The 23557-nt window shown below is 43.2% G+C and overlaps 2 protein-coding genes across 2 annotated transcripts; one reads left to right on the forward strand and one right to left on the reverse strand.

Annotated features, from left to right (window-relative positions):
• Positions 1–2840: 2840 nt before the first annotated feature.
• LOC120574018 (uncharacterized protein DDB_G0285291-like) lies at positions 2841–5221 on the reverse strand. The gene is made up of 2 exons (XM_039824004.1): positions 4878–5221; positions 2841–4097 (listed from the first exon to the last, which is right to left on the reverse strand). Exons 1-2 carry the CDS (start codon positions 5119–5121, stop codon positions 3604–3606), a joined length of 738 nt encoding a protein of 245 aa, XP_039679938.1. The 5' UTR covers positions 5122–5221; the 3' UTR covers positions 2841–3603.
• A 766-nt stretch (positions 5222–5987) lies between these two features.
• On the forward strand, positions 5988–23477 carry txn2 (thioredoxin 2). Its single transcript, XM_039824005.1, has 4 exons — positions 5988–6082; positions 11713–12011; positions 20171–20294; positions 22582–23477. Exons 2-4 carry the CDS (start codon positions 11713–11715, stop codon positions 22696–22698), a joined length of 540 nt encoding a protein of 179 aa, XP_039679939.1. The 5' UTR covers positions 5988–6082; the 3' UTR covers positions 22699–23477.
• Positions 23478–23557: the final 80 nt, after the last annotated feature.

Here is a 23557-nt window from a genome sequence, read left to right on the forward strand (position 1 = left end):
AAACATAGCGCTGTATACCGCTACCTATAGACATGTCTCTACAGTCTTATTAGGAGTTAAACATAGCCTGTATACTGCTACCTATAGGCATGTCTCTACAGTCTTATTAGGAGTTAAACATAGCCGCTGTTACTGTACCTATAGGCATGTCTCTACAGTCTTATTAGGAGTTAAACATAGCGCTGTATACTCGCAACCTATAGGCATGTCTCTACAGTCTTATTAGGAGTTAAACATAGCGCTGTATACTGCTACCTATAGGCATGTCTCTACAGTCTTATTAGGAGTTAAACATGGCGCGGTATACTGCTACCTATAGACATGTCTCTACAGTCTTATTAGGAGTTAAACATAGGCGCTGTATACTGCTACCTATAGGCATGTCTCTACAGTCTTATTAGGAGTTAAATATAGCGCTGTATACTGCTACCTATAGGCATGTCTCTACAGTCTTATTAGGAGTTAAACATAGGCTGTATGACGCTACCTATAGGCATGTCTCTACAGTCTTATTAGGAGTTAAACATAGCGCTGTATACTGCTACCTATAGACATGTCTCTACAGTCTTATTAGGAGTTAAACATAGCGCTTTTTACTGCTACCTATAGACATGTCTCTACAGTCTTATTAGGAGTTAAACATAGGCGCTGTATACTGCTACCTATAGGCATGTCTCTACAGTCTTATTAGGAGTTAAACATAGCGCTGTATACTGCTACCTATAGGCATGTCTCTACAGTCTTATTAGGAGTTAAACATAGCGCTGTATACTGCTACCTATAGACATGTCTCTACAGTCTTATTAGGAGTTAAACATAGCGCTGTATACTGCTACCTATAGGCATGTCTCTACAGTCTTATTAGGAGTTAAACATAGCGCTGTATACTGCTACCTATAGACATGTCTCTACAGTCTTATTAGGAGTTAAACATAGCGCTGTATACTGCTACCTATAGGCATGTCTCTACAGTCTTATTAGGAGTTAAACATAGCGCTGTATACTGCTACCTATAGGCATGTCTCTACAGTCTTATTAGGAGTTAAACATAAGCTGCTATACTGCTACCTATAGGCATGTCTCTACAGTCTTATTAGGAGTTAAACATAGCGCTGTATACTGCTACCTATAGGCATGTCTCTACAGTCTTATTAGGAGTTAAACATAGCGCTGTATACTGCTACCTATAGGCATGTCTCTACAGTCTTATTAGGAGTTAAATACCGCCTGATTAGTTATTTTGTAGCTTGTGCAGCTGAAATTGGCTAGAGACGCTCAGTTGCTATATGACAACAATGGCTTTAAGCCGAGTCTTGAGCAGAAAGCAGAGCAGTAGCCTACCGTTAACGTTAATCAAAACGTAATTTTCATGTATCAAACTGTGAAATATATGTGTGTAATATGTCAATAACTGGGTGAATAGAATCCTAAATGTTACTAAAAATGTTAAAAAAATCCATCTTTTCTCCGACTCGTAGTATTGTGTGACAAAAAGAATGCAACAACCCCGCAGGTTATTCGTTTTTCGACACGGATGTGACGTCACGCTCGAGCTACTAGTCGCGATTACAAGACAAAAAGAACCATTGGTAGGTATATGTAAGGAGATAACATAGGCACAGGCTAATTACTGATCACTAACATGCTAGTTAACATTAGTCATTAAACCTAAACAGCTAACGTAAGTCCAAACTGCCTGTGAGCTTCTCCTGTACTATACGGTAATTCCTCTACTGTGTGACAGTAAGTCTCGTGGTTATGACCCAATCGTTAGCCTATTGTTATAAAAGCGTCTGCTACGGAGCCATAACGTGAGCTACAAGGTAATGGAGCCTTTTATACATTGTCGTGTTTCTTTAGAAATAAACAATGGACAAATAGAGTCTTTAAACGCTTCAGATGTAAAGTTATTCTCTGTTAAAGTGGCGCCAAAATGTATGCTAGTCAGTGGAATGCTAACGGGAGGTGATCTCTTTGTAGCGTCAAAATGGCGCCATAGGAGGTTCGAGTTCTGAAGCGAAGCTTACCCCCTTGAAAAGAACGCACCATAAGGACGAAATACCTAAAGTCACTTTCTTCTTTTACCGTCCCGTTATTCCCACGTGTCACAGAAACGTAAGCCCACCCACGACCTTTTCTAAGGTAACTGCGTCAAAAGGGACGCCGATAGTCCCGACCAAGCGCGTTTAGATAAAGCGCGTTAGTTAATGTTTTCATTTGATTTGTGAAGCTCTCTGCCTACTTTTCAGTAGCTTATAATTCAGCTGAACTTTGTTATTTCCGTGTTGCTACTGAAAATGTGTCATTGTGTTCTCATTACAGAGTAGTATTCCCAGACTGTCAGATAGATAAATGGATCTAACATGACGGTGGTCACCGCTCAGGGCAAAGACCACGACAACTCCCCAGAAAATGCACGGCTGCGTAAGCACATTTCACATTTTGTATTTGTCCCGGAGTGTGAAATGTATCGATGATAATGTTGTGACAAAAAAGCAAAGGGTGAAATTTGTATTTGTTTTTCTATAGTTCCATCCCTAACTATAGAGAACAGGCTTTTATTATGAAAGAAAAAATTTGAAATACAATTTTTTGCAAAGAACTTTAGAAAACAGGCTTTTATTTTGAAGGCGAAGAAAACAAGGGGCGTGAACGGCTACAGGCCAGGAGAGGCTGATTCCAGCAGCCTTCAGGCTGAACAGGACGTCACAGACACACTCACAACCTCTTAGGTCTAACTCAGATTTAATAAAATGTTATCAGACCCATATGTCTTCTTGTACACAGTCTCCAGCTGTTTTATTAGGACAGAGTAGCTGTCAAAATGCTCTACATGCGATCCGTTTTGACAGTTTTAACAACAGACTGTAGATGAGATGATGTAGATTTAGTCTCTCTGACTTCTAAACATCACTATCAGCCACACAACATGTGTTCTGTACAGAATAAGCCTTTAAATCGGACAAATAGTTAAAATCCTGTTTCTTCTGAACCAATCAGCTGTTAGATCAGCTGAGAGGCCTGCCAGGCGTTTCCCAGCATGCCCCTGGATCCGCCTGGGTCTTGCAGTCGGTGAAAAGCAACCGCGCTGCCTGGCTCTCAAGCCTGCGGCCGCCTCGATCTCGTGAGGTCATCATTGTCCACGTGTGCATGACGTCAAAGCTGGTCGGGATCAAGACACAAATCTACCCAGCATGCAACGGCATGCAACGTAAACATACACGCCCACTTTCTTAAAGCCAAATGGCGTGTTATCTGTACGCAATTTGAGCTATCCACGTATACAGCGGATGTAAACGTTTTAGAAACACTAAATCACCACGGTGACCAACATCACACGCTTAGGACAACAATAAACGGTTGGGTTTAGGAAAGAAACATTGAGGAAAAGTCCTGTGTTCAACCCGTCCTCCTCCCCCAACCAACCAACCAACCAACCAACCACGGACCTCCATCCTTTATACTACTCGCCACGGCGAAAATTCACACGTAATGTAGGTCAATGGCGGCCGAACGGCGTCGATAAACACGCTAAGAAGCGATTGCGTCTTGATAACGCGCCAATAACGGCAGACGAATTGGCGTGTCGTACATAACGCCACTTCATGACATCAGTCTGGTCAGAGACGGAGCAGGAAAGACGGCTCGGGGAATTATCATTGCAGCGTTTAAATGTTTAAACTCTTCTAGCTCCTCCTTCAGCTTTCGGTTCTCCTCCAAAAGACAGTTGATAACATCTCGTCTGCACGTGCAGAGGACACATTCCTGTGCTGGTGATGGCAGCTCCTGGTGCTCTGCCAGTGGCTGCTGGTCCTGGTCCTGCTTCTGGTGCTGTGCTGGTGATGGCAGCTCCTGGTGCTCTGCCAGTGGCTGCTGGTCCTGGTGCTGTGCCAGCGGCTGCTGGTCCTGGTGCTGTGCCGGTGGCTGCTGGTCCTGGTGCTGTACCTGTGCCAGCGGCTGCTGGTCCTGGTGCTGGGTCCTGCGCTTTACTAGCCGCTGAAATCTCGCTTCATCTGTTTTCTTAACATCACTGTGGCCTAACCGCAAAGATGGTTTCCAGTCAGGGTGGTTCTCCAACATCTCATATGATGGTTTACCTAGAACAGAATAATTTGAATATGAAAACTCATCAATGTAATCAATGCTTTAAGCTGGCAAACCCAGTACAGTAAAAGATCTCGCAGAACAACGGTTAAGGACTAGTGCTGCTCCCTCTTAGTCGATTAGTCGACTAATCGGTGGTTTTGGTCTTAGTCAACTTAGATCTCTTTAGTCCATTAGTCATGTCTGATGCGGTTTTCATGCTGAATGACTTATTTCCAAGAAATGTACGAGCTCATCTCTGGTAAACACAAGAATTAAGGGTTGACATTTTACCTAACAGATATCACCGTGAAACTTACTTTAATTAAAAGGCAATTATTTGTTGTATTACGCGTTTTCTGAAATGTTGTGTTTAAATATGCAAAGGAGGCGTTACCTTATTCAATATATGCATCCTTTTGCGTGACTCTTTGCGGAGAAACTCCGATTTACAGATCTGTCGATTAAATCAACTAATCAATTGAATGAGTGTTAGTCGACTAAGAATTTCTTCAATCGAGCACAGCCCTACTAAGGACACGAGGGGTCAATGCATCTCTGTGATGATCTCCCAAAAGTCAGTGGGGAGAGTTAGTGTGGAGAACCGCTTTGTCTGTGTGGGACAAGCATTACAGCGAGCACATTTCACAGACAAGCTAGCATAACGTCATGTACACAATCTCAACAGTTTGACAGATAGTTAGCTAGCAGGCTAGGCTACAACATCAGGTGCACTTCGTGGCTTTAAGAGCCAACAACATAAACACGTTTAAAGACATGTTTAGAGAACTTACCCGAATGAAAATGCAGAGAACACACTCTCGTCGACTGGGTGATGTGGTCGAAAGTAATGTCCTTTCTTCTAATTGCAGCCACCCAAGAAATGCGACGTCTCCTTGTCACATCGGAGACGTGCTCTCCTTCGTGCTGTTTCCACGTAGGGACACGAAAAAACTGTAACACGGGATTCTTACGGTTTCCGCGATAATCGTGTGAAGAACTGGAGCAGTTTATCACACAGCAGTGTTTTCCAGGCATTCTAAAATAGTGATGAATTACATACTGTCTATGATTACAACAACAACCTCCTCTGCTACCAACGTAAACAATGAACTCGTGCTGGCGGGTATCCTCCCAAAATGGCGGAAGGGGGAGGCTACCGTGATCTCTGGGGGCGGGGCGCTGTTTCGTCACGACATCTCCTCATTCTCAATTGGAGAAGGGTTGGGCCAGGAAGCGAATTTTCCGAATGTCCCGCCCTGCTCTGCCTCTGATTGGCTAGTAGTCGTTGCCTTCGTTGGTTGGTTAACGGCTCTAGGGTAAGGGTTAAGAATACCAAATTAAGCCAATCAGAAGCAAAGCAAGGCAAAGTAGGGCGGGACATTCTTTCGCCATCCTAGGGAACGCCAATGGGGAACGCAAGTTCGCCTCCTGGCCCCACCTCTGACAATGAAGAATGTAAAGTTTGGTATTTTTGCTGAAGATAAGAAAGTAGATTTTGTTCTCAACAACTTGGTGCTGCTAGGAAAACATTTTATACATAAATGTAGATACTTTAAGACCAAACCCTCCCTGATCCACTGGAAGAATGAGTTCAATCCTTTGTGCAAGTCATTGAAACGGGATAAAAAAAAAGCCCTTGAATTGATTTATTTATTTGAAACTCTTGATTTAATTTGACATAGCCCCTTCTATTTATTTTTTATTTATCTTATGTTATATCATTATTTATGTTGATTTGTAAGGTATAAGCTCCTTTTGTTTATATGCTCGACCCGAGGCAAAAGCTCTGTTTTCTTGAGGTGGATTTGTAACTGTGCCTTGTTTGTTTGTATTTTTGTATTCTGAAAAAATGAACAATAAAAAACAACAAAAAAACTAAAAAAAAAAGTATAAAGGCGATAAAGAGCTGCCCGGTCCCTTTTCTCTGCTGCACCAAAGCGGAAGTACTTCGTAGGTCCGCGAAGGCCAAGATCAACTCTAGCGAAGCAGCAGCAAGGTAAACACGGAGAATGCATATGGTATTATTTGAATCCATCAGTGCTGTGTGTGACATTTGAGATTGTGTTATTGTGAGACTGTACGGTGAGTGTTTGTGTGTCTCTCAGCGAGAGGAGGCGACGGCGGGGGGAGGAGGACGAAGAGGGCGAAGTGGGCAAAGTCACGCGTAACGTGGGTTAATTACGCAAACATAAGATGCCCTAAATACACCGAGCTGGTGGGGAGGGGATCAGTCGTTATTTCGGAAATATTTGCGAACGTGTCATGTTTTAAGCTCGGTTGTTTGTACATCTTTGCTTGTGTTTGAGTGTGTAAACAGCAGAGCAACATGGCTGTTAGGAGAGAAACGACCTCAATTAACTTGGAAGGACAGTACAAACAGCCCGGCAGGTTTAGCTGCCCTACTAATACGTGTTGCTGCCCAAGCGGTTGATAATAAGGTAAACTACGTCATAAGTTAGTCTGTTAAGATGTACACAACATGTTGCTTCCTGCTGTATGTCCACAATCTTCAATAAAGCTTGATTTAAACCTCATAAGTCACAGAAATGTCCTAAAACAACATTAAAGCTTGCTTAAGAGTGCAAATTAACTAACTAATTAACTATTTAAGGGATGGATAAAGCCAGTCCCCATGTTCCAATGTTTATCAGTGTTTTATGCCCCTCAACGTCCCACTAGGATTAGGCGATGGTTCGGGTTAAGGCGCTGACACACCAAGCCAATAATCGGCCGTCTGGCAGTCTGGCGAGGTCGGTGACTCGAGTCTGTTTGGTGTGGTCTGTCCGAGGAGCTGTCGGCCTTCATTTGGGCCGACCTGACTTGTTGCGTCGGAGGGCGGGCCGTTGGACTCAGTGACCCATCTGATTGGTGGAGAGCTAACCCGGAAATGACGAGTGGGATGAGCGTGACTAGAGTCTCTCAAAATCTGACGAAAATCTTTTAAACTGACCTTTGTTGATCTGAAATGAAGACAGATTCAGCAACTGCACACACACACACAGACAGAGACACACACACACACAGAGACACACACACACAGAGACACACACACAGAGACACACACACACACGCACACACACACACACGCACGCACACACGCGACGCACACACACACACAGACACAACACACACAGAGACACACACACACACACAGAGACACACACACACACACACACACCACAGAGACACACACACACACACAACCAGAGACACACACGCGCGCGCACACACACGCACACACACACGCACGCACACACAGAGACACACACACACACAGAGACACACACACACACAGACACACACACAGAGACACACACACAGAGACACACACACACGGTCTATTTCTCTCTTCAGATGTTTTCAGAAACATGTTTCGGTGAACTATTTTAGTACAATATGAGATCGTATCGGATTTGAAATTTGGGAGCAGCCAGACCCACGTGACGCGTTCGTCCAATCGGCTGCCAGTTTTTATTTTTTGGGCGACAATACAGATTAGCGGCGCCTGCTGCTATGGAGACGTATAACGTCTCGCGCACGCGCACAACGTACGCTCAAGTCGGCGTCTCTTCGGTGTGTTCTGAGGAACTTTTGGGACCAACTCGGGGAGGCTGATCAGTCCGACTCGCTTTACTGCCAATGGTCATCCGTTGGGTTGGTGTGTCTGGCCCTTTAGGGTTAGTGTTAGGGTTAGGGTTAGGGTTAGGGTTAGTGTTAGGGTTAGTGTTAGGGTTAGGTGCCTTGAAGTCAACGGTTGCAGCGCTGCCTGGAAGGAGACGTTGGGGGCTTAAAACACCGTTGAGCGTGTTCCAGTACCCATAAGCAGCATTTACGTTGGAAATCCTTCTTTATTTAGCCTATGTGATGAAGAAAATAACAGATGACAATTCAAAATCTAGCAAAAATATAACTGAAAGTATGTTGTTGCGTGTCGTTGGGCATTTTTAAGCGGTATATGGAAACCGTGGAGCTTTCTTAGTGGGTATACTGCGTATAAGAATATAATATATGCGTATATGATTCTTTTATGTATTACTTGTTCTTATAAAAGGCCAGGAAAAAAAAAATCCCTGCTACAGTTCCCTGGTTGACTTATTTAAGTGTCTGGTTTTGTCCGGCCAGCAGCCCGAGTCCCATAGATAACTAAATTATCATCACAGGAAGTTCTGATATCACATCAAAGTAGCAAATATTCACATTTTGAGGGTAGTTTGTTAGACTGAACACACAATAGGGAGTGTCCTACCCTTCCTTGAGGATATTTACTCCAGTAGAAAGGGCTAGGAGAATCAATAAAGATCCAAACCACCTGTTTAACAGCTGAGAGGCCCGGGGGCTCGGGAGTGGCTTCTACCCTCAGGACACTAGGATCCTAAACAATGATGCTGCTCAACGCCGCCTTCACACTGGCTCAGTGGATAGTTACGGCAGAGAAACGACCGGAAGTCATTCATTTCCTACGGAGATTCGCAGACCGCATGCGATCGGGTCTGAACCGATGCAAACGAGTGCGGTGCGGAGAAAATCGGGTCCGTTAGTCATCCGGATGCGTTAAAGTTGAACTTGTACGTAGGGCTGGGCAATATCGTGATATGAGACTAGATATTGTCTTAGATTTTGGAAATCGTGATATGACATAAGTGTCTTTTCGTGGTTCTAAAGGCTGCATTACAGTAAAGTGATGTCATTTTCACTTTACAGTCACTTACCAGACTGTTGTAGCTGTTCTATAATTTGCCTTTTCCCCACTTAGACATTATATCCACATTACTGATGATTGTTTATCTAAAATCTAAGTGTGAAGATATTTTGTTAGAGCACCAGTTGTCAACCCTAGAATATCGCCACAATATCGAGGTATTTGGTCAAGAATATCGTGATGTCTGATTTTCTCCATATCGCCCAGCCCTACTCGTACGACCTCTGCATCGAGGCATGAATGTATACACAGTACCTCTATGTATACAGGGTTTCCTTCAGGGTTATTTTTAGCAGTGGGTGCATGTCTGTCCGAACAACATATGAAAGGGAACTGACACACGCTGCAACGCAAAACAAATATATTTATCAGTGTCTATTTGCACCCCCGGTACGAATAGCCTCGGCCACACAGCTGAGCTATTCACACCCTGTGACGTGACAACAAAAACACGTTGCTCGCGTGCACCGAAATCATGGCGGACGTTCATCTTCCATGACCGCAGAAACTGGCAAAGTTTAGTCTCTAAAGTTTATAACAATTGAATTTCGGCGGAAAATGGATACTACAGTTGCGCTTTCTGTCTTCAGTGAAAGCATACAACCGTTAGTTTGTTAGCTAGTACCTATTTTTTGTATACAGTACCGTAAACAGTTGTACAACGTTCTGTAAGAACTGCTAGGTGAGTGGTTAGTACGCTTAACTTTGGTATGGGAGTTTGATTCCCCTGTGAGGGGATCTTATTTTTTTAATTTTGGATTGGATAATTTGCACGCAATTGCGCAAATCAGGGCCCGCGAACGCGAAATTTGTTTTTTTTTGCAGGGTGGTAGGGGAAGACTCATGAATATGCCTGCTCTGGTTGGGTTGGTTAGGTTTAGGCAACAGGAGTGGGATTGGTTATGGTTAGGGTAAGAATGTCAGGGCGATAATATTCCAAAAAGGTGTAATATACGAGTAGTATGGATAACTGTGTGTAACTATATGCCAAGGTACTGTAAATGCACAGGGGTGCAAATAGCATACATTGATATTTGTACCAGACGGGGTATTAATAGAACACATTGCTGTGTGCACTGGCGGGGTACGAATAGCATTGATTTCTAATTGCACCAGAGTACGGATAGCATACACTGCTAATTGTACCAGGGGTGCAAATAGCCTCACCCTATATTTATTCACCTCTATGAGGCATATTCTCAGTTGTGATTGAACTGTATTTCTTGAGGAACTATAGGGCACTTAACATCTACAACAGGTCTACACGTAGAACGGACTCACCGCGGTGAGGTTTTGACAATAAACTCCATCAACACAGCAGTATGTGGAGTTAAACTGGACGGGTCCAACATGTTAAGACTTTTTAATTTTTTGGAAAAGACAAAACGTTTGAGGACGTCATCTTTTGGGAAACTGAACACAGATTTCTGACATTTTAGAGACAAAACAACTAATGGAATAGATTCGATAGATGAATTCACAATAGAGATGCACAGATTACAACTTTCTAGGCCGATTCCGATTTTTCTTTGAGTTAGGCCGGCCGATACCGATTTTAGCCGATTCTGATTTTAATTTCTTCTAACCACTTTACAGCACACACACATATTTATTTTCTATCTTTTCTTTAATAGAACATGTTGTTGAACAGATAATGGATCACTATAAAACAGAACTATATAAATTACTCCTGGTGTGGGTCATCCACACACATCTAAAGAGCAACGTTAGAACCATTTCCTTCTTTTCACATCTAATATCACACTAAAGAAATGTGATTCTGGTTCTTGGTGTGGTCCCTCCACGCCCTACTGTCTCCCTGCAGGTGTTGCATATTGTAAACTTGTTATCTTCTGCTCACACGCTGAAGAATCTCTAAACAGCTGACATGTTGCAGGTTAATTCACCAGGTTTCCTACATGTGGGAGAATAGCGCCGACACGCTTAACAACCGCGAAACGGGCACGCACACACGGTGGAGAAGTTGAGAGAAAGGAAAAAGAGATACCTTTACTGTAACTCGTATAACTTCTGTTGTCAGTTAATTGTAGCGTTGACCGGGGTGAAATCACCATATGTCAGACTGACCTGCAGGTCACCGGTCGTGGCCTAGCACGTGAAAACCGCCCAGTTCCGGTCACCGGGCCGGTCTATCGGTGCATCTCTAATTCACAATTAGATAATCGTTAGTTGCAGCCCTAATCTCTTAAGAATTGTATTTAATCAACATAAGATAAGATAATGCTTTATTGTCTGTTACACAGGGTTCCAGAAAATTGTCTTTTGACAAGGCTCCAGTTACAAAGAGACATTCATACGGACATATAAAAACAAGACATGGGGTGTTGAGGTATCAGCTGACTGTGGTGTTCATTTTGTGCTATTTAATATGGCTATTGCAGATGGGATGAAGGATTTCTTGTAGATGTTCTTTCGGGCCAATGGTACCCTAAAACGCTTGCCTGATGGTAATAGCTGGAAGGAGTGATGGAGGGGGTGAGAGGGGTCCTCTGTGATCAGGTTGGCTTCCCTGGTCACTGAGCGGCTGTACAGCTCAGATAGGGGAGCATGGGGTGAGCCAGTTATAAGGGCAGCGTGATTCACTATGCGTGAAAGTCTTGTTTTGTGTTCCAAATAGGAATGAAAGGGTATGAAGGGGTAGGAGTACATAAGTTTTACTTCTTCCTACTCCTTTTTGAATGTGTAAATAGGTCTTTAAGTACACGAAATTATGGAGTTTTATTTTTTTAACTGCTCTTTTTTTACATTACTATTTTCTTTGGATGTTGTATTGCATTTACATGTTCAAAATAAAAGCTATAAATAAAAAAATAAACAAATGGTGAGTTGGTTGTACCAGGAAGAGATATCGAAAGTGAGAACTGAACATTGGTCTTCTGTTCTTTTGTCTCATGTCTTTCTCGCAGATGGCTCACAGGCTGCTGGTACGAAGACTTTGGACGCTCTCTGCGAAAGATATCCGCTCCCTCCCAGCATCCACGGCCACGGCCGCGGCCTTCTCTTCTTCTTCTTCTTCTTCCTCCTTTTCCACTTCGCTGCAGTCAGCCCCAACGCGGCTCTCCTTCCTCTCTCCCTCCCGCACGCTGCCTGGCTCCCTCCCTCACACCTCCCGGCGCGAGGTCTCCTTTAACGTCCAGGACCACGAGGACTTCACAGACCGGGTCATCAAAAACGAACTGCCCGTGCTCGTCGACTTCCATGCACAGTGAGTACCGCGGGGTAGAGCTGGAGATCTTCGCCCGAACCCGACAGGACCCCCACGGGTTCGGTTTAAATTTCTATTATTTTCACACGGGCTCGGGCTCGCGCTTCGGGTTGCCATGGTAAATGAGCGCTCAGCTGATGCGTTTCGATTAGCGTGAAAATGGATCCTGAGGAGGTGAAACGGAGGCTGGTCTCTGGAGGACTTGTTCCAACTTCCAAGTGGCCTGTAGCCTCCGTTAGTCATGAATAAATGATGATAAAACATGTAGAAATGACTCACTTTTTACCAAAAACAAAGGAGCTGTGTGCGTGCGGCGCAGTCTCTTTTTTCTTTCTCTCTCTGTGAAGCGCGCTATTCTCCGACCCTCTGATGATGCCGATAGACGGCCTTTTGTAGGCTACAGTCGGGCTGTAAACGGGTTCGGGCTTTTAAAAGGCTGTCAATAGTGATGTGCGATACCATTTAATTCCTATTCGATCCGATACCAAGTAATACCCAGGCTGGTATTGCCGATACCGATACCAATACCAATACTTTTTACGTATTTTATTTGTAGTGTGATGTGACAACTAGTTTAAATATAAAAAAAAAAGTAGGTTGTAGGCTTACCAATTCCAAATTATAGCTGCATAATGACAAGACAAGAAACTAATCTCATATTATTTAATTATAAAGAAGATCTCAGAGACTTGTACAGTAAAACAGGTTGAAAATAACACACAAATTAGACTCTTAACCTTGTCACAAAATATTCCATATCCACGTTTTGCTGTTCTTTACAACACATGTCAATCAGGCACCCTTGAAAACCGTTAACTCAAATTGTTTTCACAAAACATTCATGTTTACAAAAAAATAAAATAAAAATAGGCTCCCCTGGCCGGCTCCGTCACAGAGCCGCAGTGCAACAATTAGCGGACCGGAAGGAGAAGTAGTTCCTTCCCCTAACCGGATATAATTAGACTTTTCTGGTGACAACAAGTTACTTATGATAACATAAACACTCCAAATTACTGAGTTTAAATATCGATCTTTTTACATGAGAATCGATACTAGAGCAGGAGACGTTGGGATCGTAAATATCGATCGTTTAGTATCGATCCGCACATCACTAGCTGTCAATCAAAATGTACTTGTCGGGCCGAACTCTGTCGGGCTCGGGCCTTTTTGGGCCGTACTTTTAAGGCCCGATTACAGCTCTACCGCGGCGAAGCGTGGTGGTGGTGGTAGATATCTGCAGGGTTCATACGTTTTGAAAAATCTGTAGCCTGGAAAAGTTATGGAATTTGAAAAAAATGCAAAATCTGTAGCCTGGAAAGGTTTTGGAAACCTAAAAAGACCCAGAAAGATTTGGAAAAGTCATGGAATTTGTTTTAACACAGCATAATATGTAGGGGTGGGAATCACCAGAGGCCTCACGATACGATATCATCCCGATACTTATGCCACGATACGATATTATTACGATTTTTAAACATATTGCAATATTTTGCGATATATTGCAATGTATTACCTTTTTTTCAACTTCAGATTAGGCCTGTCGCGATAGTCAATAAATCGAGTTATCGCACGATAAAAAAAAATGAGCTCGATAATTTTTCCGGCCGCGATAATTTCCATTTGCGTGCTTGTTTGTTTTCCTCGTCTCTCTCTACCAAAGAGACTGGAGGACCACTCTCGGTTCCTTAGCGTAACGAGGAGTGAACCCTCTTGTCAGTCGCATGGTCTTTGTGGGGCGGGACTGCGGACAGAGAGACAGAGACAGACAAACGCTAGTTGAGAGTTGGAGCAGGGTTTCCCGCAGCACTTTGCAGTTAAGGCGCGCCGCAAAAGAAAGTAGGCCTATATGAGCGATATCCACGCGTGTTATTTGCGTCTCGTTTCTCTCTTTCAATCCAAACCACACAGCTGACAACCTGCAGGTGGAGGCGGTGGAGACGGCCTCGGATACGCCACGCGCTGGTCAGTCTCGCAAGCGGTTTCAGGAAAGTGGCTGCATGTGTCCGACAATGAACCGAACATTAACGGTACAAGCCTACAGCTGTCCGCGGACACGGAGTGTGGAAAGTATGTCAGAGTTGCACGGTGTGTGTGTGTGTGTGTGTGTGTGTGTGTGTGTGTTGTGTGTGTGTGTGTGTGTGTGTGTGTGTGTGTGTGTGTGTGTGTGTGTGTGTGTGTGTGTGTGTGTGTGTGTGTGTGTGTGTGTGTGTGTGTGTGTGTGTGTGTGTGTGTGTGTGTGTGTGTGTGTGTGTGTGTGTGTGTGTGTGTGTGTGTGTGTGTGTGTGTGTCTGTGTGTGTGTGTGTGTGTGTCTGTGTGTCCCACCCAACGAAGCTCCGACCTGAAGAGGAGCAGCCGCGCACCTTCGCCAAAATGAAGACTGAAAAACAGAACTATTTTTGTTACATTTACATATATTGCATTGCATCACAAACGGCAATTCCACAACTGTACATCAGCGTGAAAGACGACATACTAAAGGAGGTCAAAGACATGTTCTGGATATTTAAAATGTCTTCCAGTTCCAGTGTTAAATATTATTTAGAAATAAAAGTGTATTGATCTTTGAAAAGGTGTACCTGTATTATTATGCCATTATCATTATATTAGATGCAAATGGTCTCTCGATGACAATATTATCGTTTATCGCAATAATTTCTGGGACAATTTATCGTCCAGCAAAATTTGTTATCGTGACAGGCCTACTTCAGATTATCCCCCAGTTTCAAATGATGTCCCGAAAAGGACAATTTTGTCAACATCTGTTTTATCTAAAAAGATACATTTCAATATTTGTTCATCTCACTTCAATTATATTGCTGCAAAATGGGATTGTCAAGCAGACAAAGTGACCAACACATATGTCATAAAAGATCGATACTTGGCATCTGTGTATCAATACAGTATTGCCACGAAAAATATCGCGATACTATGCTGTATCGATTTTTTTTTCCCCACCCCTGATAATATGTAATTTAATAAATGTATTTTCACATCGTCTTATTCGGGGAGCGATATTACGAATTCCACTATGAACCACATACATATTCATTTTATAGTTAAACCTCTGAGGGGAAACTTTAACACAGATTTGTATTCTTATCGTATAATGACGACTGACATTTTCAGGAACACCTAGTCATGGAAATTTGCCGAAAAAGTCATGGAAAAGTATTGGTTAAAATGCGTATGAACCCTGATAACTGTCTGGACTGACAGATGACACATCATTATTTCAACTTTGACCTAGTTGCCGCTGACCTTTCGAAAGCGCGACCAATGAGATAAAATGGGAAATGGCTTCCTTGCCACCCTTGATGTCGCCCCTACCTAGCAGTGCGCAGTAGGGCTGGGCGATACGGAGAAAATCAGATATCACGATATTCTTGACCAAATACCTCGATATCGATATTGCGGCGATATTCTAGGGTTGACAATTGGTGAACAAAATATGTTCAAACTTAGATTTTAGATAAATAATCATCAGTAATGTGGATATAATGTCTAAGTGGAGAAAAGGTGAATAATAGAACAGCTAGAACAGTCTGGTAAGTTCAGAAAAGTACATCACTTTACTGTAACGCAGCCTTTAAAACCAGGAAAAGACACTTATGTCATATCACGATATTACGATATCCAAAATCTAAGACAATATCTAGTCTCATATCATGATATCAATATAATATCAAAATATTGCCCAGCCCTAGTGCGCGGAGAGCAAATCGCTTGTCATGTGTATGCGGCTTTATGCTGCGGCAGCACCTGAATTTCCCCTCTGGGGATCGAACATTTTATTATCTTATTTTATCTTTTTACATCAGGTGAAGGTTGTGTTATCTACTACCTGGTATGGATGAGATGTTAGTATATCTAAGTTGCATAACATAGGTAGGTTAGGAATTTGGCGTTCATAGCATTACTGATCTTGAAACGAAGGCGATATTTCCCCAGTAACAGAACTCTTGCTCCACTGACTTGCTGGTCCAGTCAGTTATTTTAAAACCCTAAAAGATTTTGGGCTTTTGAGAGAACATTCGAGGCGTTGGAGCCCCAAAGACCCCCCCCACGCTGTGCGTGCGTGCGTGTGTGTCTATATTCGTGGGGTCCAAAAAAACCGGGAGTCCAGTATACTTGAGGGGTCCGGACAGCTTTGTGGGGCCCAAAGTGCTGGACCCCACAAGTTAAAAAAAAAAAATAATAAATAAATTAAAAAAAGCTGTTTGAGGGTTAAGACTTGGTTTTAGGATTAGGGATAGAATTAGGTTACGGTTATGGTAAGGGAATGCATTATGTCAATAACGTGTGTGTGTGTGTGTGTGTGTGTGTGTGTGTGTGTGTGTGTGTGTGTGTGTGTGTGTGTGTGTGTGTGTGTGTGTGTGTGTGTGTGTGTGTGTGTGTGTGTGTGTGTGTGTGTTTGTGTTTGTGTGTGTGTGTGTGTGTGTGTGTGTGTGTGTGTGTGTGTGGAGAGAAAAATAAACAGGCACGCATTACTATATTGCTTTACTGGTGTAGTCATGTACCTACAAGAAAGCCGTTACTGTGTACTCTGTCCTACAGAAAGCAGTTACTGTGTAACTCTGTCCTACAAAAGCAGTTACTGTGTACTCTGTCCTACAAAAGCCGTTACTGTGTACTCTGTCCTACAGAAAGCCGTTACTGTGTACTCTGTCCTACAGAAAGCCGTTACTGTGTACTCTGTCCTACAGAAAGCCGTTACTGTGTACTCTGTCCTACGGAAAGCCGTTACTGTGTACTCTGTCCTAAAGCAGTTACTGTGTACTCTGTCCTACAGAAAGCAGTTACTGTGTACTCTGTCCTACAGAAAGCAGTTACTGTGTACTATGTCCTACAGAAAGCAGTTACTGTGTACTCTGTCCTAGCAGTTACTGTGTACTCTGTCCTAGCAGTTACTGTGTACTCTGTCCTACAGAAAGCAGTTACTGTGTACTATGTCCTACAGAAAGCAGTTACTGTGTACTCTGTCCTACAGAAAGCAGTTACTGTGTACTATGTCCTACAGAAAGCAGTTACTGTGTACTCTGTCCTAGCAGTTACTGTGTACTCTGTCCTAGCAGTTACTGTGTACTCTGTCCTACAGAAAGCAGTTACTGTGTACTCTGTCCTACAGAAAGCAGTTACTGTGTACTCTGTCCTAGCAGTTACTGTGTACTCTGTCCTACAGAAAGCAGTTACTGTGTACTCTGTCCTAGCAGTTACTGTGTACTCTGTCCTACAGAAAGCCGTTACTGTGTACTCTAACCCACAGAAAGCCGTTACTGTGTACTCTGTCCTAGCAGTTACTGTGTACTGTCCCACAGAAAGTCGTTACTGTGTACTCTGTCCTACAGAAAGCCGTTACTGTGTACTCTGTCCTACAGAAAGCCGAGTGTGTACTCTGTCCTACAGAAAGCCGTTACTGTGTACTCTGTCCTACAGAAAGCCGTTACTGTGTACTCTGTCCCACAGAAAGCCGTTACTGTGTACTCTGTCCTAGCAGTTACTGTGTACTGTCCCACAGAAAGTCGTTACTGTGTACTCTGTCCCAAGCCGTTACTGTGTACTGTCCCACAGAAAGTCGTTACTGTGTACTCTGTCCTACAGAAAGCCGTTACTGTGTACTCTGTCCTACAGAAAGCCGTTACTGTGTACTCTGTCCTACAGAAAGCTGTTACTGTGTACTCTGTCCTACAGAAAGCAGTTACTGTGTACTCTGTCCTACAGAAAGCAGTTACTGTGTACTCCTACACACGGCAGTAAGCAGAATCGTCCTGCGTACAGTACAGGCAACGAGTCTGTGTTACGTCATTTGACAAATCTCTGCATTTTCCTGTTATTTCTGACAATCTGATAAACAAAATGTATATTTTTTTTTGCTTCAGTAAGTTAAAACCCCAAATCAACAAAACTGTAAAATAATATTTAAATAAATCAGCGGGAGAGTCCGGGACAGCCCGACTCTGGAGATTAAACTGAGATTAGCGATTATATTCAAGTTTTTAAGTTTGGCTCGGCTCTGTTTGGTATATTGCTCTTAAACTCATTCAGAGAGGATTTGAGCTGCTGTTTTTATTCTCAGTTCTGATCATTTTGGTGCTGGTGATTTTCCTTTGGAGCTGGCTAAAAACCTCTTTTGGGGTGGGGCAAAAATGTGTCCGTGCAGGAAAAATCCTGACTGCCAATCTAGCGTTGACTCTCGGTATGAATTTAAAGGGAATTCGTGGCCAGCAGTTACGCTTTCAGTCCCACGACCTGTTTTACAGGTCCTGTTCCAAAAAGGTCTACTTTTAGACTGTTTCCGTGATACAAAAAGCACCTGATGACTGCTGCTCTGCACGATATGACCTTAAATCGCAATCACCATTAATTGCACATTTTACCTCGACAACGATAAATGAACGATAATTTAAAAAAAAAAAATAAAAAAAAATTGTGATTCTAAGACAGAGTTTTTCAAGTTTTTAAAAACTTTTTTGCTAAAAATGGGGTTTTTCCTCGCCTCTGTCGCACTAATTGCTTTCTCTCGGGGGAATTACTAGAATTGTTGGGTCTTTTGTTAATTATAGAGTGTGTTCTAGACCTACTCTATCTGTAAAGTGTCCTGAGATAACTTTATTTGATACTATGAATTTAAATTGATTGAAGGAGTGTTGCTTTAACCTCATGTCCAAAACACGCTCGCTCCTCCAAGACACACAAAACCACTAGAGATGAACCGCTAGAGATGAACCGCTAGAGATGAACCGCTGGAGATGAACCGCTGGAGATGAACCGCTGGAGATGAACCGCTAGAGATGAACCGCTGGAGATGAACCGCTAGAGATGAACCGCTAGAGATGAACCGCTAGAGATGAACCGCTAGAGATGAACCGCTAGAGATGAACCGCTGGAGATGAACCGCTAGAGATGAACCGCTAGAGATGAACCGCTAGAGATGAACCGCTGGAGATGAACCGCTAGAGATGAACCGCTGGAGATGAACCGCTAGAGATGAACCGCTAGAGATGAACCGCTAGAGATGAACCGCTGGAGATGAACCGCTGGAGATGAACCGCTGGAGATGAACCGCTGGAGATGAACCGCTAGAGATGAACCGCTAGAGATGAACCGCTAGAGATGAACCGCTAGAGATGAACCGCTAGAGATGAACCGCTAGAGATGAACCGCTAGAGATGAACCGCTGGAGATGAACCACTAGAGATGAACCGCTAGAGATGAACCGCTAGAGATGAACCACTAGAGATGAACCGCTAGAGATGAACCGCTAGAGATGAACCGCTAGAGATGAACCGCTGGAGATGAACCGCTAGAGATGAACCGCTAGCGATGAACCACTAGAGATGAACCGATAGAGATGAACCACTAGAGCGGCCAGTGACCGGAATTGGCCGGTTTTCACGTGCTCGGCCACGACCGGTGAGCTGCAGGTCAGTCTGACATATGGCGATTTCATGCCGGTCAACGCTACAATTAACTGAGAACAAAAGTTATACGAGTTACAGTTCTCAAGGACGCCACAGCACGCTCTCTTTCTCCTTTCTCTCATCTTCTCCACCGTGTGTGGCGCGTACCGGCTCGCGGTGTGAAGCGTGTCGGCGCTATTCTCCCACATGTAGGGAACCTGGTGAGTTAACCTGCAACATGTCAGCTGTTTGGGGATTCTTCAGCGTGTGAGCAGAAGATAACAAGTTTACAATATGCAACAGCTGCGAGGAGACAGTAGGGCGTGGAGGGACCACACCAAGAACCAGAATCACATTTCTTTTAGTGTGATATTAGATGTGAGAAGAAGGAAATGGTTCTAACATTGCTCTTTAGATGTGTGTGAATTTATATAGTTCTGTTTTATAGTGATCCATTATCTGTTCAAAACATGTTCTATCAAAGAAAAGATGGAAAATAAATATTTGTGTGTGCTGTAAAGTGGTTAGAAAAAATGAAATCGGAATCGGCTAAAATCGGTATCGGCCGGCATAACTCGAAGGAAATCGTGAATCGGAATCGGCCTAGAAAGTTGTAACCTGTGCATCTCTAGAAACGATTCCACGATTGACATGAAATCAACATAACTCATCTTAGGACATGAAGGAAGGACCCGTGACTGTACAGATACAATACTACCTCTTTAAGAATGAAGAACCTGTTCCGTTTGTGTGTCTTTTAGGTGGTGTGGTCCCTGCAAGATCCTCGGGCCAAGGTTGGAGAAGGCCGTTGCAAAACAGAAAGGCCGCGTTGCCATGGCAAAAGTTGACATCGACGATCACACAGACCTGGCGATCGAATACGGGGTGAGACAATGTGTTGAGTTTTGTATATGGACCTTTTTCACAGCAGACATGTTGACTTGTCATTGACTACGTTTACAAGCTGTCAATTTTCGGGTTCTGGTCGGGTGAAGGTCACTATTCGGGTTTCTGAAACATTCGGAATAACCCGTTTACATGCGAGAGCAGAGAGAGTTACTCCTACATGGAATATGTAATCAATCGGCGATATCCCGAAATAAACGGCGACGCACGGTTAGCGTCTGGACGTAGCCTACGGACAACCTTAAGACGCGATAACTCCTTGGTCCCCTTCTTATAAATCTCACTATCTCGGTACTTTCTGCCGTCAACAGAAGACATTATATTCATGGTTTATCACCACACTAATAAAGAAATTGGTTTCCTCCTCGCTCCAAAAGTGTGGTGCTGTGCTGCGTCTCGCCATGTTTACCTCTACTTCCTGTTTACTTCCGGTATACTGCGCGCAGGTTTTCTGCATTGACATATATATATATATATATATATATATATATATATATATATATATATATATATATATATATATATATATATATATATATAATATATATATATATAGTATATAATTATTATTATAACTTGTTTTCTGGCGCATACAAGAAGTTCCTCTACTCAAAAGACAGAGACTCCTTGTGAATAGAACATGCGCAGAACACAAATCAATGTTCCTTGTGATGGAGATATGCCGATACGCGTTTACATGACCAAAATTTCGGGTTTTTAAAAACAGGAATATGAGCATATTCGTGTTTTTGCCGGTGTTTACATGGCCGTGCACGACCGGGTTATTGCTAATATTCCGGTTTTGAACGGGTTATTGGCTGCATGTAAACGTAGTCATAGTAGGAAAAGCACAGCTGAGACTGATCACCTTAACGATGGCTCAGTTCCATCAAGTGTCCCAGTAAGATATTTCAGTGAGTCAGCATGCACAATACCAGGACCTCTCCTAAGTGGAATGCAGCCATCAGTAATGGTTTAATACCAGGACCTCTCCTAAGTGGAATGCAGCCATCAGTAATCGTTTTGAATACACCTGTGCTATCTGGACTAAATATGGTCCTGATACAGACTCTATCTGGACTAAATTTGGCCCTGATACAGGCTCTATCTGGACTAAACCTGGCCCTGATACAGGCTCTATCTGGACTAAATATAGCCCTGATACAGGCTCTATCTGGACTAAATATGGCCCTGATACAGGCTCTATCTGGACTAAATATAGCCCTGATACAGGCTCTATCTGGACTAAATCTGGCCCTGATACAGGCTCTATCTGGACTAAATATGGCCCTGATACAGGCTCTATCTGGGCTAAATCTGGCCCTGATACAGGCTCTATCTGGACTAAATCTGGCCCTGATACAGGCTATATCTGGACTAAATCTGGCCCTGATACAGGCTCTATCTGGACTAAATATGGCCCTGATACAGGCTCTATCTGGACTAAATATGGCCCTGATACAGGCTCTATCTGGACTCCTTCAACATGTCTTTACATTATTAAAACATGTCAATGTCAAATGCTTTCAATAAATGAATTGAAGGAGAACAAAAAACAAATATGTAAGTCGAAGTTAAATCGCGAACAAGGGTGAATCAAGATCGCAATTTTTGTAACGATTTATGGTGCAGGCCTAACATGAACACGTCTGACAACACATATCGCAGGCATAAACCTCTCAGTACATGTGAGCCTGCTCTACCACTGAGCCAACCCGGCCACCAGCCCCGGGGCCTTCAACCCAAAACGGGGGCCAGCGGAGTTTCCAAATGTTAAAGTTTTAGGGGCTCGGACGCTATGGGTGGGAATCACCAGAGGCCTCACGATACAATACCATCCCGATACTTATGTCACGATACGATGATATTGCGATTTTAAACATATTGTAATATTCTGCGATATATTGCAATTTATTACCTTTTTTCCAACTTCAAATTTTTCCCAATTTCAAATGATGTCCCCAAAAGGACAAATGTCAGCATCTGTTTTACCTAAAAAGATACATTTCTCTGTCTGTTCATCTCACTTCAATGTTATTGCTGCAAAATGTGATTGTCAAGCAGACAAACTGACCAACATATATATATAATAATAATAATAGATCAATAATTGGCGTCTGTGTATCGATACAGTATTGCCACGGAAAATATCGCGATACTATGCTGTATTGATTTTGTGGACGCCCGTTGTAAACCAAAAGATATTAGTTTTTAAACCAAACTGTATCAGTCTTGTAACCCATAGCGTGGTCTGTTATGTCTGCAGGTGTCTGCCGTTCCGACAGTAATCGCCATACGGGGAGGCGACATCGTCGACCATTTTGTGGGGATCAAAGACGATGAAGAGCTGGACTCGTTTGTCAGCAAGATCATCGGAAAATAAACCAGCGCTCCCCGCCCTGCCAGTCACCGCCGTTACTGTGCTGTTTGGTATGATATTTGGCCGCCATCTTGAGCCAGTTTAGCAACAGCTGATATATAAAAACACAACCAAAAAAAAAAAAAAAAAAACAACTTGCCACAATCCCAGCTGGCAAACTCCACTGCTCACACCCATCCCTAGACGCACTGCTTCAGCTTTGCATTGTCTCTTCTGTCTTTGTCTCTTTCTGTTTGGTTTGTGTGTGTGTCTAGAGATGGGTGTGTGCTTCCATTAACCCTTTCAGTTCATGCTCCATTTTTTGGAGCAGTTCTGTTTCGGGTCTCTACTCATTCACAAGAGCAGCCGGGCCGGTGTGCACATTACAACGTTTGCTGTAAAAGTCTGTAGAAGTGAAAACGCGCCGCTGTACTGCACTCACACTGTATTACATGAGGGATGAACATTTGTAGTTTTAGCGGTGGAGAGGATTTAACTTAAAAGCTGACGATACTGGATGAGGTTTTTTGTGACAGAGTTACCTGTAGTTCCTGCTTTTGTCCACACGATGGTGGCGTTATCTCTGACATCACAAAGCCACGCATGGTTATTTTACACCAGTATGCCTAACAATAATGTGAGAGAGAAAGATGTTTGTGTGTGCGTGTGTGTCTCTGGGTCCTGACTGTGAAATTTAAGTCAAGGGGGAATCGCAAATATGAGTTTGATTTTAGTTTTATTATTCAACTGAACTCCGTGTACCAGAAACATGACCAAGTGAAGTAATAAAAGTGTCAAAAGAAGTTGTGTATTTGAGTTGTGTTTTTGTCTGTGGTTGGAAGAGAAAAAACAAACCGAGGGTTCATGGCTTTATTGTCCCTAA

This window comes from Perca fluviatilis, chromosome 15 (genome assembly GCF_010015445.1).
Source record: "Perca fluviatilis chromosome 15, GENO_Pfluv_1.0, whole genome shotgun sequence".
Taxonomy (NCBI): domain Eukaryota; kingdom Metazoa; phylum Chordata; class Actinopteri; order Perciformes; family Percidae; genus Perca; species Perca fluviatilis.